At 37.8% G+C, this 21,632-nt stretch overlaps 1 protein-coding gene across 1 annotated transcript; it reads right to left on the bottom strand.

The window, feature by feature from the left end:
* Positions 1-1,173: 1,173 nt before the first annotated feature.
* Positions 1,174-18,583, bottom strand: LOC136240814 (ABC transporter G family member 23-like). Its single transcript, XM_066031876.1, has 22 exons — positions 18,339-18,583; positions 14,840-14,999; positions 14,317-14,471; positions 10,788-10,895; positions 10,640-10,733; positions 10,494-10,568; positions 10,363-10,443; positions 10,226-10,313; positions 10,085-10,175; positions 8,291-8,400; positions 7,410-7,492; positions 7,259-7,362; positions 7,106-7,200; positions 4,960-5,009; positions 4,842-4,907; positions 4,722-4,792; positions 3,583-3,671; positions 3,428-3,531; positions 2,632-2,704; positions 2,471-2,557; positions 2,130-2,234; positions 1,174-1,418 (listed from the first exon to the last, which is right to left on the bottom strand). Exons 1-22 carry the CDS (start codon positions 18,497-18,499, stop codon positions 1,309-1,311), a joined length of 2,160 nt encoding a protein of 719 aa, XP_065887948.1. The 5' UTR covers positions 18,500-18,583; the 3' UTR covers positions 1,174-1,308.
* Between the last annotated feature and the right edge of the window lie 3,049 nt (positions 18,584-21,632).

Raw genomic sequence — 21,632 nt, 5'->3', positions numbered from 1 at the left:
TCATTAAACTATCAGAAATGTCTTTTAAAGTATTTATATGGTAAGAATGGAATTATTGGTAAACAAAGTGATTTGTCACCATTTGTCACCCTTAATCACTCACAGAACTCAATACATTACCATAAAAGTTAGTTTGTAATGTACAGGACAGAAAATTGGCCATATCTCAGGAATGCTTAAAGATATTAAGCTGAAATTTTAACACAAGATAGATGAGCACCCAGTACCTCATTTAAGCTATAAAACAGAAAATTGACCAATGTGCCGAAAAGGTAGGTTTCCAAGATCAGGTCACAATTTGTCTTTATATAGCTACACATTGGACAATTTGCTACAATAATTTCATTTGTCATCTCACTAGGTCTACACAAGGTATGTCACCATAGCTACTATTATGCATGATGAATAACAACTTATTGAACTTTTTGTTGTGCCTGTTATAAGGTTACTATATAGTACACAACTGACAATCAAATTAAACACAACGTAATTATCTTTTAAAGAGAGAACTTTCTATGTACTATATAGCCAGTGAGTAACTCCAGTGTCTTCCTAATCACTATACACAGTCGTACTTATACAAAAACATGGCTGTAAAAAAGGTGCATCCAAGAAAGTAAGCATGCAGCCAAGAATGAATGTTGATACAACTAACAACAATTTACAAAGATCGTTAACATCGGTCCTTATCACTGACTCATGCAGTCTTGCTGTATTTCTAGTGGATTACTTTGAACTCTAATTGGCTAGCAATTTGACCACCTTTTGCAATAGCCAGTGTTGAGAAAACAAGGCTGCCAAATTACTAGCCATACTAGTGCATGCATGTGAAGGGCTGGGAGGGAGGAGGAGGGGGATAATCTGATTTTTCTACATGCAGCCCTGCCAGATAGAAGAAATGATTAACTACTTTGTTAAGTGTATTTATCACAAAATTAATTTTCACACAATTGAAGTTCTCCATGCAACATTTACAAATTCATTATTTTATTGTCAGCTACTTATAGGGCTGTCCAATTCAACGGACCTGGAACAGAATATATGCACAACATTATAAGAACCTCATCATCATGCAAAGGAAGTGACCAAGGCTCTAACACAGTGAGGCCTACACACACTCCACCACCTTGCAGCTACCTACTATGTCAAACCTAAATTCTCATGCACGCAACAAATACAACAATAATTAGAATTAGAAGATACACATAAAAACAGAGGTTTGTTGATTAAACCTTTCCTGTACATGATCATTATAAAACATGTTCATTAGATTATCTGCTATACAAACATTATTCGTTATTATACACTTCATGATTTTCTAACTTGCAATCCTAAGCAAGTTATGATCAAAACTATGATAGTCCATACAACTAGAATAATCATTCCACGGTAGACTGGTTCATCACCTACTCCCCAACCTGATAGAATATGTACAATAATAATTAGTGCTACCACAATATAGAAAAACTCTGTATCATATATCACCAAGGTTTATGTCACGATATGAACATATATATATCATGATATAGAACTAGCTGTAACAATTGCAAGACAAACATATACATACTCCTCATTGTAACCTCACAAGGGAACTGTGAGAAGGCTAAAGCCTGTGTTTGAGGTTGGCTTGTGACCACCACTAAACCATAAACACATAACTTAATTAAATTCCAAATACCATACGTCTGGCCTCCCCCACATCATTATACTAAGCGGTTACTATAGAAATAAAATCTATATTTATCATGGCAGCACTAATAATATACAGCAATAAAACCCTATACTGTTTGTCCCCTCTAGCTTGTACTTGGTGTGAAAAATATGTTGCATGACTATATGTTGAGATATGTTAGATCTACATGACAGATCTTAGTTTTAACATCAAGGTAGCTTTTGATGTACACTAATTTTATTGCTTCCTCTAAATCTCGGGGGGGAGACTCATTTAACAGTACAAACTAGACACACAAATCTTTTAGTAGCAATGCAAACTATTGTAGCCCATGCAGCGAACCAGAACTGCAGTACCTGCATACCTTACATTGTTACAGTGAGTCTGTGCAGGCAAGTGCTCCAGGGGTAAGAAGACCAGCACTTGACCCATATAGGACACAAACACACACACTCACCTTTGATTAGTATACTTCTAATCGCTTCTGCAGGATACGTGACAGGTAATAAATAGCTGATCGTCTGCAGCCACTTATCAAATCCTTCTACTGGCCAGAAAATTCCTATATAAAATGAACACAAATATAAAGTAAGTATATACTTCCTAAGCATGTACAGGTAGACATGATGCTGTCATTATTGACAAATACATGACTTGGTCACCAACTTTGACTTCACAACTTTAACTCTGGTTTTTAAAGTGCAGTTATTCTGCTAGGCTGATTTGGTCAATAATATTAATTTTGCTTTATTACAGTTTCACAATTCACTCCATAGTATACCATGTGTGGCAAGTTACCTCCAATTAGTAGAAAAGGGTAGAAACTTGCAATAGCAGTTTGCAGTGCTGCCTCTTCACTAGACATGACCATTGATATAACCAATCCTATGAGAGTGTGGAACGGTATTGTTGATAATGGAATACAGTTATTACTACAAAATGGAGTTAATACTGCTCACCAATGCCTAGACCACATATCCCAATCAAATATGCCATAAAGATCACTAGAACAATGCTTCCCTCCCTCATCACCTATTGAGAGAGAGAAAGCTGTATCATAGCAGTTCTATACCATTGTAGTCTTGTCTATAAGGTAGGCATGAGGCTATTATGCTCCAAAAATTTAGCATTATGCTTTTGAGCAGTGCTCAAAAAATCACCTATTATGCTATTGAGAATTGCCCATTACTCCCAAAATTATGCCACCATAATTGGCTAATAATGCCAGTTTATTGCTGTATCAGGCCATTTTCATTGATGTTTAAGCTTCAAGTAATCTTGAATTCTTTAGCTGGTTGCTGTATTAGAATTTCAATGGACTGCTTTATTAAAGTAAATAATATTCAGTGACTGCTCTATTAGAGTTTCTGACTGCTCTATTAGAGTATCTCGATCTGTTTTAACGGAATTGTGCAATTTTCAGATTCTCCTACTGCTAAAGATTTATAATCACCTCAAAATGCTAGCATAATTCCTGCACCCCTACTATACCAATATAATGATTACTTTCTCATCCCCTGACTCCATTTCCACTGTATCAGTGAGTTGATCTAACACAATTTTACCTGACAGCTAAATCAGTAACTGGTTAAAAAAATTGCATTCTGGCTATCTAATTCAGTTGTCTCTTTACTAAAAAATAAACCCATCCTTCCACATAGGTATTTTGAGTATACTGTAGGCAAGCAAGAAATGGAAAATTGGCCCATGTGATGTAGTTATAGATATGTTACACGAGTTATCCAAATGACTCACATCAAATGCATAAATGGCAACAAAAGTTTCTGGAATGGCTTGCAACAATACCATGATACTATAAGCAGTAACTTGTGATGTGACCACTTCTATCACACTGACACCTATAGGGGAACATCATGTAGCTGGTAATGATAGTGATAAGATTGCCTTACCTGCCACCCACGTGCGATCATACAGTCCAGACTTCCTGTCTAGGATCAGATTTAAAGCTGTTATTGTGATACATACCACAAATGTCCACCTATAAGAAAGATCAATCACAGATACAGTGTTTCTTGCACAGCATCTTTTGAGGAGCTAACATGTAAAACTGCAAACAGCATAGTTGTGTGGGTAATTACAACAAGAGAGATACAAGATGTTTATATGGGTGCAGTATCTGTCTGTATGCTCTCCTTTTCACTGCAGAAAGTGTACATACTAGCATAGGCACCATGGTTGATTAACCATTACATCCCTCCAGACAGACGTACATATATCCTTAGTAGTGGTTTAGCTACCATTGAGGCAACTGAGATAGCTGCCTCGGTAATAGTTAGGAAATGTATTTGAATGAGTAGTGGCAAAATACTCTAATAGGGCAGTCATCTATCTTCAACTAATAGAGCAATCAGGTTTGCCTCACCTTCTTAGACTAAACCTTCAACAAGTTTGATACTGGAATTTGATTGGCTGAAAACATGGTCTCTATCATAGAACCATGCAAGCTCATGTCCAATAGAGACCACACTCTGAGGCGATACAAAACATGATAACTATGTGCCTGTAACATTGGCAACACATGGGCATTTAAATGGCTAGTAACAGCCGTGCTGAATTAGAGGGAGACGTAATTGGCTTGTTTGTGCTAATCAACACTACATTACCAGTTTACAAGCAGCTGTCAAGGCACACAACAGCAGCAATGAGTTGTAGTCCAGTCGCTTGAGTCCAGTACTTCGAAACATAGAACATGCCTGTAACATTGGCAACGCATGGGTGTTTAAACGGGTAGCAACAGCCACGCTGAGGTCCCACTGTGTAGAGTAATTAGTCATACATTTCTCGTTTACAAGCAGCTGTCAATTCAAGGTACAATAATGAGTTGTAGTCTAAATAAGTTAGATGTCAAGAACCACTGGGTTCTACAGGATTTAGAAAATCCTCAGGCCTTTAGTAGCCCCCGAGCATGCAGCCCAGGGCCTTTGAGTTTTCTAAATCCCGTAGAACCCTGGTTCTTGACTTCTAACTATTATCTAGCTATGCCTTTGCTTAGTCCTACAAACAGAATTGATGTTACAGTGTGATTTACCCAGCAATTGATCCTGGAGCGAGGTAGTCTGTAAATGAGATATCAGCTCCTCCATAGACATAATTGTTGACCTATAAAAGAAGTCAATATCTGCTTCACACCTTACACAACCGTACATACTTTTAATAATGGATTGAAGTAGAACTCTGGAATTGAAGCATTCCTGAGGAAATCTCTTCTCATTCCCTGAGATGGTTACAATGAACACAACACTTGCTGCCTTGGAGACAATACTCACCAAGGCAGCATTGATCAGTGTAGCATTGATTGTATAGTATGCCTGTGAATCTGCAATAGGTAAAATATGGAATGTCAAACAACACAGAGAATCCCTAGTACTGCTTGACTCTGTGTACTTCTTATATATAAGAATTATTATAATATAAGTGACCACGGTAACGCATACGACAGCAGGTTTGAGCTTTTACTACATACATGAGCAAAGTATCAAATTTGACTGCCAAAATCAACCAAAAGAGTTCCACTGGCTGCTTTTTCAGACCCTGTATACATGTAAATGGTGTGAAATCTTGATAGAGATCTGGCCAAATAGAAGATGGCTGTGGAAATGAGCAAAGATTGGTGATCTGCAGGTTGTGAAGCATTTTAAGTGACCAAAGCCATGCAATGACAAATTAAGTCATGTATTTAAAATATGAAGTGACTTGGAGCGACTTTCAGTGCTTAGAAAGTTAGCAATGTAAGTGTTCAATGATTGGCCATGGCAGGTACCAGTTATAACAATAATCCATAGCTCCTAGTGCTGATAGTGATGCTTCTTTCAACATGTTAAGTCGTGGCCTATTTTTAGTCCTATATGTTTCTGTGCCATTTTCAGCACGAGATAGCAAATTTTGTGCAACTTACGGCCCATCAAACAGGGTCAGAAGACAGTAACCAGCATCTGTAAATTTTACAGGTGGCGTGTAATATTAGAAATAGGAACTGTGCGACTTATGGTCCCTTGTACCAGTTAGGTTGTCTTGGTATGAAGGGATCAGTGGGAAAAGGAAAAATTTGAGTTTTGCCATTTTGTAAAAATGGAATTATTAAGCTACGTAATAGTTTGCCACCTCAAATTAAATTCAATGGAGGATCCAGGATGGGGAATTTGGGGCAAATGTCCCCCCCTCACCTCGTGGAGGAGCTAGCCATAGCTACTTCTGATTAAAATACTAAACTTTGTCAGGCCAAGATCAGTTTGGCAATAAAACTCATGAAAATATGCACATTTCAGTAGAATTTATTGCAATTTCACCTGAAATCAAAGTAAACCAGTTAAACTAGTTGTGAAATTGTTACCCAGCACCTTCTTGCATACTAAGTGCCTCTAAAATAATTATCATGTTGATGTTGTTTAAGGCATTTGAAGCCTTTTGAATAGCTTTTAAGACTTCACAACCATCTGCAAAGACCAAAATGGCAAAATTCAACAGTGAGACACTATAAAGAGGTGATTATTTGCTGCTTCAAAAATGCAGCAACTAACAAGAGAATCTGGCTCTCCCCAACCACTTAGCCTGTTTGTGCTCCTCCCCTTGTCAGCTCCTGGATCCGCCCCTGAAATTAGCATTAGGTTGAGGCAATTCAAAACTCTATACTACACATCCACTTTATATTACTTCCACTGACCCCTTCATGTGCAACTGGATCTGTAAAAACCAGACATAATGGCAAGTTCTTAATTGTTGAATATTTATAATTTACATGGCCAAGTCTATGCTCTGGCAAAGTTTCAGCTTGGAGTTATAGCCCTACAAAGTAGCAACAACAGAAAGATCAATTTGTATAGCAAGTATAGGGATAATAAATTACGGGTGCTTACAAAAATGGTTGTAACGTACGAAGGCACTGTCAGAGTGGTAACTTGCACCATCATGTTTGCTATGAATAGAGAAATTCACTGCTGGGTAAGTTTTACCTTGTATCACCTTTCTATACTACATACAGAGATGAAATCACTGAAGAAAAAGATTGATAGCATACAATCACCTTGATGCGATGTAAACAACTTACATATCCATTGGCCTACTGCAATGAAACAAAGATATTCGAACTCCTCTTGAGTAGATGTATTCAAGATTTTACCTTTAGACTTTTTCTTCACAAAAAAAAACTGTTTCAAAAAATTTATTATAGAATTTTTTTTCATATACCAGTATTTTACACATTGTAAGGTATGATTGATATATAATTAACACATGAATAGATATTTGACCAGAAAATTATAGTATTAGTAAATTATTACAAGCTCTCGTAGCAGCAATTTAGGCTTGCGCCATTATGCAGATCCGGTCACATATATACTTTTAAGTCACAGCTGTTAAGTTCTCCAATCCAACAATGTCAAGTTTATCATTCATTATTAAGCTCCCCCAACTTACTAGTCACATCCAGGATCATTTCAATAGCAGCTCCACTCACTTCATCTGGATAAACAGGACTACCAGCTTCTACACCTTCACACACTCTCACAAGTCTATGTCACCATAATAATAATTATTATTATTGTGTTATTATATGTAACACTTCAAAACCTTTCTATGTAACTCTGAGTGTATTTATCAGGTATTCTAAAATATCCCCAGGCATGTCCTTCCTCTATCTTCTCCACACCTCCATCAACGTTACTGGCTAGTTTCTACATGTGACACCTCATACCACAATCAAATATTCCAGTACACTCACCAGATCAAGAGTATCATGATCAATGTGTGACAGAAATGATCTACCAAGATCAAATGTTTCATTGAAGAAATCAGAATGGTAAGCTACAAGTGATCACAAACTGATTGATAAGCTAATGATGACATAACAACACTTTACAGACATTGATCCAGGATTAGGTAAGTAGTGGGGTGGGAGGGGGGGGGGGGGGGGGGAGGTACGTACATACATACAGCAGGGGTCTTGGGACACAGCTTTCCAGAAGCTGTATATAGACATTCATTAAATTATATACATACTAATTTTTTGTGGACAGCAGTTTTATGCATAAACATCTAAACTGTAGTAATAAGCTATTATGTTATCAGAGCAGTTTTCATCATTGAACATGAGTTGTATGTACATAGTTCCATTGGTGATTTACATGAGAAGTTTGTAACCCAAATTGTAAATATGACATGAATAGGACTTTCCCTACCTAACATGAAAGCTTGCATTAGTAGTACCATGCATGAGCATGCTGACCAGTAAAAGTCCTGACTATACAGGAATAAGATATTATGTTCTCATGTTCCCACCTTTGGCGCTTATAAGCTCCTGGTTAAAGTGACTGTCCTATTAGAACAATTCACTATTATATATATGAAATTTTTGTTGGGTGCCGCCCAATATCAATACATTTGTAAGTTTCTTATGGCTAATAAAAATAATAATTATTATAGTGGGGGAGAGTATCCTACTTCAGCATAGCCTGTATAAACGCATATAGTGAAGTTATGATGCAATACCTATAGTCACCTTTAATGTTTTGAATTAAAGATAGGCCAATTAGTTGATTTTAAGTCTTCCTTAATGAAGTATTAATCTTTACGAGTTATCAGCTCAATGCAACTGTACCTTACCAATGTCATAATTGTTGTAATACACAGAGATGTCTGTGAGGTCCTGTCCATATACTGAGTTAACTATTGCTAGTTGTATAGTTGAGTTGATCATCAGGAAAAAAAATAATCTATCAAAGAAATTGACACTTGTAAACTTGATAAACCTACAATGTGATAAATTGGCACTACACACAATCAAAGACATGCTAATTATCAAGCCAACATAACAATAAACCAGGAACTATGTATTGTATAGAGGGAACTTTGGAGAATAGCCTGCTAAAATGTATTTAGCAAAATAAACTTGGGAATTCAACCACATGCAATCTTTAGCTATAAAGATTATATCTTAGGCGCCATGAGTAATTGGCTTGGTGAATTTGTAGCAAATCACCAAATTCGCCACCAAAGTTTTTCCCACCAAAGTTTCCCTCTATATGATATATCATATTTCCTAATAAAATACTGGAGCTTTAATTCCTTCCCAGTATCATTACACTGGTTTCCTGGTTTTTAAATGAGATGGTTTTAGCCTTTACCCCTCAAAGGATTTATATCTAATGGGGGGGCGGTGCGCTCACCCCCCTTGACAGGCACCCCCTTGACAAATTCTTGCCCCCTCTTAAATTTTAAGAAATAGTTTAAATAATTTTAAGAAATAGTTTAAATGAAACTGCCTCAGGATGCATCAGAAGCAATCTACGAGAGTCTAAAATGCAAAAAGTTTCTGGAGTGGCATGTTATTCTAGGTACCTGAGAATGCACCAGAAGCAATCTGATAGTCTAGTGGGCATAGCCCTTACAATGCCATACAAATAAATGTAAGCACAGAGATGCTTACACTACCCCCCCCCCCCCCCCCACTCCCCTTACTCAGATAAAACTGTATTTCGCCCACTCCCCCCTTAGGCCTGTCTAATATTGATAAAGAATACAATCCACTAACTGTAAGACTTTAGTAATAGCCTCGACCTTACTGGAGTCTGAAACCTGACATTTGTAACTTGGAATTTATTTTTCCTTATGCATGTCCTTGAAGCCACCAGCTTATTAAGGGTTTAATGCCCCTTTTACACAAGGGACTAACCATGGAATTATGACAAATTGAATGGTGATATCTTATACATAATATGTGACTGGATTTGGGGAAAACCAGTCTTATCACCCATGACAGCAGATTTGATTTTTCACAAAGCTACATGAATAAACTATCAAATTTCATAATCAAATCAGCTAGACTTGAATGGTGTGCTTTTACTGTTTGCCTTTTCCAAGCACAAAGGCAAGCTGTACAAGCGGCCTGAGGTTTTAATGGAGCTCTGGCCAGCCTGTGGATTGGTATAATATTATGTGGCTGTACAGCTCCGTGGTGTTGAATAAAGACCTGTGCTGTAAATTTCCTTTCATTTTAGCCAATTATGATACCTGAATGGCCCATAATTTGCCTAATTAATCCCTACGTGTTCCTCTTTTGTAAACAACCTCTTTCCCTCCCCTCCATTCCTATTGGAGCTCACCTGAAGCAGCCAACATGGAGTTAAAAACTGGTAGGAAACTTAGCTGTTGGCCACTTGTACAGTGGATGCTCTGGAAGTTGGTGTAAAACGTGTGTGTGAAAATTTGGTACACATAACTTCAACCATTGGCAAGCTACAAACCACTAAATACTTAAAACCAACATTTTTTGATACTTTTAATAAGCGATAAGACCGCTTTTCCCAGACTATGTGTCCTAGCCTAGCAAAAGACAATGATTGGTTAGGATAACTTCCTATAATTAAAATAATGCAATGATATGAAGATGATACTCACAATGGTTGACGGACCAACTTTAGAGCCTCTTTACATGATAGAGCAATAACATTAGGTAGTTTAGGAAGTCGCGGAACACCAAAGCGAATATCTGATTAAAATTAAAACTTGTAAACAATGCTTGTCAAAATTCAAGCTCACCAGCTGTAGAGAAATAAGAGGGATACTTGACAACTTCAACATTTCCTAGTAACGGAGTGTCTTCTGTGGACATACCATCACTTTGTTGCTGTGGAAAGTATAATAAGAAATACTTCACTCATGGACAGTGTTCTTACAATTGATGCTCCCAATGAAGTAATGTTGTCCATTTGATGAATTTGTTGTTCCAGTAGTTTTAAGAAAACATCTTCCAAGTTCTACAAGATAAAATTGTAACACAAACACTATAGAAACAACATCAACTTACAGTTACACCAAACAATGTAATAAGTTCTTCTGGTGGAGATTGTGCTAGTAGTCTACCTGTTCTCATCAGACCAACCTATATTAGGGTATAGCTAGTACTTAAATTTGAGACACATGTTAGAACAAGAGCATCTAGCTAGAACTGACCGTATGGGCTTGTCTGGCTTCCTCAATATAGTGAGTAGTAATAATAATGGTAGTGTTACCAGTTGAGGTGATCTCTAGTAAGTGTTCCCAAACTCTGTATTATAGCACATCCTAATTATTAGCTCTATTCGATTATTAGTCACACTACTTTGCTCTCAATAAGGGATCCAGTCCAACAGTTGGTTCATCCAATATCAACAATGGTGGTTCATGAAGTAGAGCAACAGCTAATGACACACGTCTCTTCTGACCACCACTACAGCAAATTAGTATAAGAATGACAAAGAGCCAAGCTGTAAATCCATACAAAACAGCCAAGCTGTAAAAAAGATGAGGCCTTCGAAAGTCTTGGTGAAAAAGTAAAAGTGGCAGCCAAGAAATGGCTACAATGATGTTAATGCTAATAATGGCCATTGTATTATTAAATTGGAGCACCATTTCTTTTCTTATCTACAGGCACAATTATGATTAGGGAAGACAGAAATTACAATTGTATCAGGGATGGATCCAGGGGGTTTCTGAGATTTCCAGAAACTGGTTAAATATATTCAGGCATTTTGCACTGATTTGCAAAGATATCAAAAGTTCAGATTGAAGTACTCCAACAGAGTAGTCAACTACCCTAATAGAACAGTCACAATTTATAAAGTTACTTAGTTTACCTGAACCAAACTCAATGTTAAAGACCTGAAATGTTCCTAGGGAACCCCCAGAATGGCAACTTGTATGTTTCAAACTTCACATCAGTAGTAAACTCTTGCCTGCACCCAACACTATACCAGCATAAGCAGCCTATTGCAATCAATTCCTCTAAAAGAGTTTGAGAACTTCTAATAGAGTACACATAGAATGCTCTAGAACAATCTAATGGTAGATCTATGAAATGTGACCGTCTCAGCAAAAACCCGACTTGTTTGCACAAATATGCATATTAACAAATAAGAAATTTAAAATAATTCGTAAAATGTGACCGGATCTGCGAAAAAGGGACATAATTGCACAAGCCTAAATTTACAGTATAAAGCATTGAATACATTGGGTGAAATACTTGCGTATTAATGAAAAAATTCCATTAATTTTTTTTATCCCTGTTTCTTAGTGAAAGAAGGGACTAACAATAAAAACCTGGATATCATCTTATTCGCCTGCTCAAGAGGAGTTGGAAAATCTTCGTTTTGTTGCAGTAGACTCAAGGATACATAAGTTATGAGCGTTTGTTTACATCATGTCGAAGTGATCATACGCGATCGATTTTTCTTCAAGGATTTCACCTTTGTATGCAGTGAAGAAGGGCGAGTAAAGGACACACTTACATAGTAAATTATTCCCCTGTTCATGGCAAACACGATGGTGAAAATTTTAGCTCCGTACCTCAATCCGTTGGTACGTTACAAACCGTTTTTGTAAGCGTCTGTAATTTATTTTCCCTATACTTGCTGTACATATCGATTTTTTTGTTGTTGCTACTTTGTAGGGCTGTAACTCCAAAGTTATTGGCATATGAAGCTGAAACTTTGCCAGTTGGTACACTAGGCTAAGTAGATTATAAATATTTAATAACCAGGAATTCGAAAAATATGTGATTATGTCCTGTTTTCGCAGATCCAGTCACAAATAATTCCGCATGCTATAAAGAAAAAATATGAAAGTTTTTATCAGGACATTACCCAGAGAAGGAAGACTCAAATCAATTAAAACTATACACCATCTTATTAGCCTGCACATGGACAGCTCAAAAATCTTTTGTTTCATTTCTGTAGCCCCAACAGTATGCGTGTCACATGTGTTTGTTTACAATGCGGTAAACATAAACAAGATTGTCGTCATTTCTCCACCTTCATACCCATATGTGTAAGTGACTACAGGGCTAACACTATACCTTGGTTGATTTGCTAATCCATGGTGAACATTTTAAGCCAAATTGCATTGTTGTAGACTAATGCAAACGAAGTTATGGCTGCTAATGAAAGTAGTCGTTGTAAAAATCGATTGTCTTGCTCTTCCTACTGTCTAGCACAGCACTATAATTCTAAAACTACTCATCACAGAAAGCTGAAACTTTGGTGATCAATTCCTTGGGCACTGCAGATAATGCTAAAATTCGGAATTTTGCTGAGATGGTCACAAATTATAAATCCTTTAGTATTGAGTAGAGAATTTTCATTTGTAAGGTAGAAATTAAGTGAGCTGAGCAGCATGAGCTGAGCAGCTGACAAGAATGGTTCAGTGGTGTGGACACTTTTTGCTACTTGGATCTATTCTAATAGAGTATTTTTGACCCCTTATATTATGTTGGTTTCATTTCCATGTAACTCTGTAGCTATCACTGCAATTACCACAAAAGGTTTGAGCTATGATGGGAAATTATACACAGAACAATTTTCCGTTATTCTCAAAAGTGATTTACCCTGCAGGCAGGGCTACCCAGAGAAATTAAGGGACCCAGGGCAAAGAGTTAAAGTGGGGCCCTTGACCCAAGTTGTAAGGTGAAAACCAAAAAAAAAAAAAAAAAAAAAAAGGTCACAACTTGCTGGCAATGACAATAACTACCCATCACCAACCATATCTCCTTATCTATAAGCTTGCTACACTGCTCCTCTGAAGAATACTGTGACTGCTCTATTAGAGTATTTAGATCTGACTGCTCTATTACAGTATATCGATCTTTTAAACAGGTATTCAGGGGGCCCTTCATGGGGCCTCCTGGGGCCCCTTTCAGGCTGGGGCCCGGGGCAAAATGCCCCAGTTGCCCCCCCCCCCCCCCCCCCCCCCCCCCCTGTGGGCGGCCCTGCCTGCAGGCATGACAAAAGATTGGTATTTTAAAAACAAATAATTATCCTTAATTCTGTGAAAATTTAACCAGACTTGGTACATGAATATACCTCAATACATCCTTAATCTACATCATCAATTGACTTGTGCATTTTCATTTTGCACTGAAATGTGCAAAAAGAATACATCCCTGGAAAGCTAAGCAAAAAGGAAGACATTAAGCCTAACTTTGAGGGCTTGTATTTCACGAATGTATCAGGTGATTTTACTTAAATTTTAGAATGGGAAGTGTGACTGTAGATGCAAAATCAGGTGCCTTCGAGAGGGGATCATGGAGGTAAAAATGCATTCTCTTTCTTCCTATCAATATGCCCAGTGTGGCATGATGGCTTTCTTGGCCACACGGCATGATGCCAGTATGCGAAGGCAAGAAACCATGAACTTAATTTCAATATTTGTGACCAGATCTGAGAAAACTGTTTTCTAGAAATGCTGGTCTTAATTGTGTTAGACTTCTATCTAACTTCACATAACCAAACCATTTACACATCAGGGCTTAGTAGTTTTAATAGCCCACAATCAAAAGCTCCTGACTGTAGTCTTGCAAATTTTCAGGTATGTATTTTTGCAAATTAATGTGGATTTCAGGAATACAACCTCTATGCTTTAACCTCTGTGCATTACAATGTTCTATACTAGTGGCCTAAGTGGCCACAATTATATGAAAACAGCAATTTTAATGTCTGGGGTTTGCAGTACTTGAAGTATTATTATTATCATACGTTAGGCATACAGAACATTGTTGGGTAGAAACAGTTACCAGAGCTAGGTAATAAGACACAACATACATGTGTAGTAGCCAGCAAAACTAATGTGTAATAAAATAAAAATTACCACACGCTAACCTCAGTGTTTTACACAGAGCATCAGCTGTTTGTAACTCAAGGAACTCCCTCAAAAACTCGGTCCTCTCCTTTATGTAACTCATCCTCATATTAAAGATAATTCCAAAGTAAAACATCATCTCCTTCATGGTGAACTCTGGTGCCAACGCCTCTTCCTGTGATGTCATTGATACAAAAGTGCAAGCCTTCAATGGCTGCGTTCCAACCATTGTCAAGTCCTTTGCTTGGGATGTGGCTGCTATGTTAACAGTTTACCATACAGTGATAACACTGCTAAAGCAACACCACCAAGAGTTCAAGGTACTACCTAATATTGTGAACTCATGGAAACACTCAGAGCTTTTCATCCATAATGGCTCCCATAAAAGCAGTGATGATGTAACAATCACTGGATGACTACCTTATATGGACTTGAGGATTGGGTGGAATTATACAATGGTTGGAACCACTATAGTATTATACTCATTTGCGCTGTTTTGAGTTCTTGGTAATTATGCATCAACTTGAAATGATACCAGCTCACCTGAGGCATGTAGCCTACTCCTTTTCCAGGTACACTGTGTCCCCTAGTCCCAGGGGGTTTACCCAGGATGAGGATGTGTCCTGATTGAATGGGTAAACGTCCCAGGACACAACGTAATAATGTGGTCTTGCCACACCCACTAGCACCAAGAAGACCATAACTACAGGGAGATAATAATACAAACAATATTTACAACATTTTGAGTGCAGTTATTTCTGCTGATGTTTTTTACTAATTTACACTACAATATGAGACAACTGTTATATTGCATTTGACAGTATCTACAATTAGACATCGAAACACAGGGTTCTACAGAATTTAGTAACCTGAAAGGCCCTGTGTTGTGGCACACAAACGAAGTGAGGGCACCAACAAAAAGATAGTAAAGGAGAGTGTCGAACTAGGACATTTTCAGGCAAAATCACTAGAGGGTATTTATACATGGCAGAACAAACTTGCTTAGCACCTATCAACAGCACTCTATACCAATCAACAGTTCTCTATCATCAGCAAATGTGTTAATTTCTTCAAAGAGCATTCAATGTTATGCAGTGATTTTGTACAAGCTACAATGGCACTCTCCCTCAGTATTTTTTATTATAAACTCTTGCGTTACTACAGGGCCTAAGGATTTATAAATTCCGAGGAACCCTGGGTTTCGATGTCTAACTTATTTAGACCACAACTTGTTGTTGTACCTTCACATCTGCTAATGATATGAGAAATGTAGTGTTGAGTAGTGTTAAGCCCATTACACCTCCCGTAATTAGCAATGGCACTTTCAGTCCAGTTAAATGCCCATGCTATTGTTTTGCATCACCTCAGAGACAGAGATCTATTGAGACATAAACAAGGAATCTACAGGATTTAGATACCTGTAAGTAGCCAATGAAATTTGAGTATTTCATCTTGCTGTGGTCTAAATTTCCTTAAAGGAGCGTATCTGGATGTCACAAAACTATTTAAAGCACTTACTTACCCCTTTTGTAGGAGTAGTGTAGCTACACTCATACAATGATCTCGATTACTACTGAAAGAAGAGCCTGGCAATCATGCCCTGAAATGGTCAGAGCATGTCTTACAATTATCACAACATGGTGACCACACCCCTTGATGGTCTAGCCACATTAATAACTATCAATTAAAGTTTTATGGTAGAAAAACAAGAAATCATGCCCTTTAATCTATTCTATGCTTGAGATAAGCAGCAAGATCAAGATACTCTAATAAAGCAGTCATTCTTCATACAATGTACTACACATGTACATATCCATAGTTGTACTATAACTATAAAAATATCACTGGATCCCTACTTCATTAAACTAGGTGAACGCATAGAATTAGCATTGAAGGGGCAAGCACACTTTATAGCAATCTAACCTGACAGTAATAATCAGTACTGATAGTTATAGACATTCTACAATGTACATATGTATTCCAGAGAAGGTTGGAAGTGTCCATGTGAGCCCAATGGTTTTGTACTGAAAAGCGTACTGGGACTTCTTGTCCAAATTCGAAAATGTGACTGTGAATATGCTATAGCACCCTTAACATTTCTCAACTCATAAGATGGCAAGGGTGACAAATTGCTTCCATCTGTGTGCTGTAGGATGCAAAATCAGACACTTGGCTTTCATCACGTGACCAATCCCACAATCGATTTTGGCTTGAATTTTTATAAAATAAAAATGCACCATGGCCAGCCAGGGTTTATAAGATTTTTTGCATTTAAGGCACTTACTGTAGGAGTAATGTACGTAGCTGCACTTATACAATGATCAGGCTTCTTAACCAGTAATTGGCTGACCTAGACAACACCGGTTAATAACCGGTTTTTTGCATACCAGTTCACAGCACTAAGATACATAATATACTATCTATGATTATAGTACCTGGTTGATAATTTACATACAAGTATACAAAAAAATTTGGAATTTTCAACTAGAGTAGGGACCATAGCACATCAACTGAAGGAACAGCACAGTAGGGATATAACACTTCGTATTGTTTTACTATTGTACGTTACTCCATCTTGTTTCAGTACTCTTTATCGATGTGCTATGGTCCCTACTCTAGTTGAAAATTCCAAATTTTTTTTGTACTTGTTTGTTAACTTTTTTTTTGTAAAATAAAACTATTATGACTGGTGAACCCATGCATACCACATCAAAAGAAAGAAATGGTGCTGCACATCCCAGCTACCAATCATCGTCAAAGTATCCATTATGCTTCGTTGTCAGCTATGTTCAACCCATTACACAGTATTATGAATCGAGAACTGTTCGAAAAGCACCTTTGCAATCAATGTAGCCATCATAAAAAATACAGGCGATTTCCATTACAAAGGGAAGCCATCACACACTACCGCCAAATCGACACCTTTTGCTGTCAGCCAAGATGAATGGGACACAAAGGAGGACACTGGTAAGTCCATGAAGAATGCATTGTACGTACTGCAGTATGCCAAAAGGCACGTGTCCGGCTAAAGCAATGTCGAACAGTGAAAAAAATCAAGCCCGTAGGCTTAGCCGTTATCAAGTGACGCTTGTCCGAAGGTATCAGTCAGTTACTCAGTCAGTCAGTCAGTCAGTATAAAATTCTATTTATTATTTTAATTCCATAGCAACTTGTTGAAAGCATTTTGGGTTGATCTGAAGGCTTGTTTGGGCTTAGTTTTACCTGCCTCATCATCATTAGGGAAAATTGAGGTTGGTTTTTGGATGATGCTTTTTCATAGGCCATGCCCAACCCTTTAGTGATCCCTACTATACAGTACTATCGACCTGTACGGAAAATATACGTGTAGCCTACAAGTACCGTTGGTCAATTATAACACCTATTTTGGATAGTCTCAGTCTACTGTGCAGAGCGTAAAATGAATCATTGCACAAACATGGGACCACAACTACTTTATAGCTGAAGGATAGCCGGTCTCAGTCTACTGTGCAGAGCGTAAAATGAATCATTGCACAAACATGGGACCACAACTACTTTATAGCTGAAGGATAGCCGGAGTGGTGGCACCTGACCCTTTGCATAAAGTAAGGGTCGGTGAGCAACTGAGCATAGCAACTTGAGTTACACAGCCAGGTGGAAAAACGACGGCCAATCATGTTTACATTATAAGGTCAGTAAAATGTATTCATATTGGGACGAAATGGCTTCTTTAAAGGCTAAGGCTCATACTGAAAGGCACATGATGCAATTAATAAAAGGCTTCTAATTAAAACACAAGTCGCTGGCTATGTTCACAAGACCCCCTTACTGTGTGCAGACCAGAAGGAGTGATTGTTGTTGAAAACTGCTTCACCGAGAAATTAGTTAAAGGATGTAACTTGGTCCCCAACTTGGTCGATGATCGGTCGCTTACGCTAAAAGACTGTTTAGCTATAGCTATACTGACCATAGAAATAGCTACACTCCCCCATATTATACATACACTACACATTGCACACTTTTTCAATGAACAGACAACTGACATCGAGACTGACATACTCACATTTTCCCGTATGGAACGTCCACGTCAAGTCCTTGTAATACGTGGACGGCATTCTGTCCCGTCCCATAGAACTTGTGCACTTTACGAGTCTGTACAGCTAGAGAGCGGGAACTTAAACTATTGGTCCGAGTAAAAGCTAGTCTACTTGCATCTTCGGCCATATTTAACAAGACCGCCGATTCATGAAGTCATCTTTTGTCAGTTTTGAAGCCCTCAGTTGACGAATAAACATTTGGAGGGCGCGCCCCCTTGGTAAAGCCGGCCAAGTCGTAAATTATTGCGTAGGATGATGCGAGCGGTCTGGCGCTAGACTCGTAATGTCTACAATTAAGTTCTACGGGACGAAGCACCCGTCACGCGCTACGAGTATTTGATATGGATGCTCTTTATGGGATTATGTGAGTTGTTAGATACCCTGGCACGGAGTTATGCAAGGGGGTGACACTCCAATATACTCTGTACTCCGATCTTCGTCCTCGGTCAAAACGAAAGTCAAAAGTCAAGCAAGAAACTTGCAGTAGGTCAAAAGACGAGCTTCGTTTGTAAAGTGTATACCACAATTGATACTTTTAGAGTTGCAACATAAACGCAATTTTACGAAAATATGCAAGAATTTGGCCAAGAGTCAAGCGCGGATTTTAGCGTAAGTCAAGGGTCAAGGCGAAGTTTCCTTTCGGTCAGTTTCCTCAATGACATGTACCACCAGCAAACATCTTGCATTTGTTCTTTAATTCAATGGCATCTACCAGAAGTCACTAATCCCTCCACAGTCCACCATTAACTCTAGGAGATATTCCTTTTTTTGTCAACACAACATTCCTCTGGAACACTGTACCATTACATATCCTTGAAGACAGTAATCGAAAGTCTTTCCGGCATCACCTTTATAATTACTTATGTGTCAATTAACTTCTGTATCACTGTTTTGTGTATTGTTTAGTTTGTAGTGTACTGTTGGTATATGTATGTATGTTTGTTTTTGTAGACGGACACTTTGTACAGGCTTTGCCTTTTGTGTATGCTCTACATCCGACTGTTTATCACTTCAAAATGATCTCAACTCCTTATCGCAATGGGGCACTAGATCTGGTATGTTTTTTAATCCTGATAAAAGTGTATTCATGAGAATTACTCGTAAACACAATCCATTCACCTACAACTACACCATTAATGACATCTCTATCAAAGAAGTTTCATCTACCAAATATTTAGGAGTTACAATCACCAATGACTTGTCTTGGTCCACACATATTACTAACATCACATCCAAAGCTCTATCAGTCAAAGCATTCCTACAGAGAAATCTTAAGTCCTGCCCAGCACAAATTAAATTGAAATGTTATAATGCCATGATAAGACCAATCTTAGAATACGCCAATCCTGTCTGGTCCCCTCACATCAGAAGAGATATTGATAAGCTTGAAAGAGTACAGAGGCAATCTGCCAGATTCATTATGGCTGACTTCTCACGTTTCAGCAGCGTATCCAACATGCTCATTGACCTTAACATTCCCAGTTTAAAACACCGCAGACAAGTATCCAGTATCACCCTCCTCTACAAAATTGTTCATAATCTCATTGATATATCTCCTGTTGATTTAATCCCTGTCACTTCCAACACCAGAGGACATGACCAAAGATTTCATCACATCTATGCAAGGACCAATCAGTTCAGTAATTCATTCTTCCCTATAGATCAATAAGACTGTGGAATTCACTCCCACCTGACCTAATCCAACAACATTCATTACAAATTTTTAAGCACCAGCTGAAATTATTATTACTTTCCCCTACCAATCAGTAATCCCATAATCAATCACATTGTAAAACATTTTGTATGCATGTTTCATATGTGCGTTAATCCTCAAACTGAGGCTGCACATTTCTTGGAAAATAAAAAATAAAATAATGCCTTCCTTTTTGGTAAAATTGATAATAATAAGGCTTATTTTTCGACTTTTACCGAGGACGAAGATCGGAGTACAGGGTATATAGGAGTGCCACCCTCTTGTTATGTGAGTTGAGTCACTCCTCACGGTCATATTAACTGTTGGTGGTCTCACAAAGAATTCAGTTCAGTCTTTTTGCAGGTCCCAAAGTTATAATTAGTGGTTAAAGGTGATGTAATATTGCATGGTAAATCCAAGGTAGTTGGAGGTGATAACTATCTGAATTAGAAACTGTACACTAACATCGCTGACCCTACAACTGTTTGTTAGCAAAATGTGGTAGCTATGGCATTCTGAAACCGGTGGGACAGGGTCAAAATAAAATTTAACATTAATTTTAACTATTATAGGTAGCTACCTGCTGATGACATGCACCATACAATAAACTATTGGAAAATTCTGTTACTTTGGTGGGAAATTCCTAAATTAGTATACTTTTTCTTGCAACTTGAGGTCGGGAAGTCATATAACCAATGATATAAGCCCATTTGTGTGGTGTTGTAATAACTGGTGCTATGTGGTCCCACATGTGAACATTGCAAGTTGGTACTCACACTGCCAACTTAACTGTAAAAAGCAAAAAAGACTGTCGTATCCTTGTAATTTTGCCATTCTATGGGAATAAATAGTAGGTGATAACAGAAACCATGATATAATATAAAACACGTTTTAAAATTTTAATGTGAATTTAAACACAAATTTTAACAATACAAGGGTCTTTCCATTCTTATCTAATACATATATATCTACTGGATATGTATTGTTGCAGCCCTAGTTACCAGTGGATAGCACCATAACTAACTGGATATTATTTGCCCCTTGAAAATAATGTATTTAGGTACATACAGTTTAACTCGTATGCACCACCACACTTAATTATGGAAACAGTACATTATATATACTTACATCAAACACAAATGTGATGAAGAAGAACACCATTGTACTCTGGATGACTTGTGTGATGAAGATCGCTGTTGTCTGAGCAAATATTATCTCTGTTACACTCACCCCTGTGCTCACAAGATGTCTATCCTTCTTACCTGCCACCCATGTATGGTTGATGTATCTAACTAGGGCTGCGAGGCCAGATATGTGCTTTGCTGAGGTAAATGTATAGGAAATGTGTTTACATATAATTGGTATTGTTAGTGCAGTGGAACCTGTTCAGTTTAGTGTTCACCTGTCATACATCATATATGTAAAGTTAACACTACTTTCACAATTTTTAGTATTTGAGTTTATATTGAAGCATTGCTACTATGAGTGTTATAGAGTGGATAAGAGAATACTATTGCAAATATTTTCATATCAAGACTGCCCTTGAGAGCTAGGTCACTTTCCTGGG

The sequence above is a fragment of the Dysidea avara genome, chromosome 1 (assembly GCF_963678975.1).
Source record: "Dysidea avara chromosome 1, odDysAvar1.4, whole genome shotgun sequence".
Classification (NCBI taxonomy): Eukaryota; Metazoa; Porifera; class Demospongiae; order Dictyoceratida; family Dysideidae; genus Dysidea; species Dysidea avara.
Note: the sequence above shows the minus strand (reverse complement) of the source record. Positions and strands in the feature narration are given on the sequence as shown.

Excerpts from the sequence above, each read along its gene's own strand:
- LOC136240814 (XM_066031876.1), bottom strand. The coding sequence starts at position 18,499 with ATGGCCGAAGATGCAAGTAGACTAGCTTTTACTCGGACCAATAGTTTA. Across the intron at positions 10,734-10,787 it reads GATCCCTTATTGAGAGCAAA|AGTTTGGGAACACTTACTAG; the intron begins GTAGTGTGACTA and ends GCTATAATACAG. Across the intron at positions 7,363-7,409 it reads ATCATGATACTCTTGATCTG|AAACTAGCCAGTAACGTTGA; the intron begins GTGAGTGTACTG and ends TGTCACATGTAG.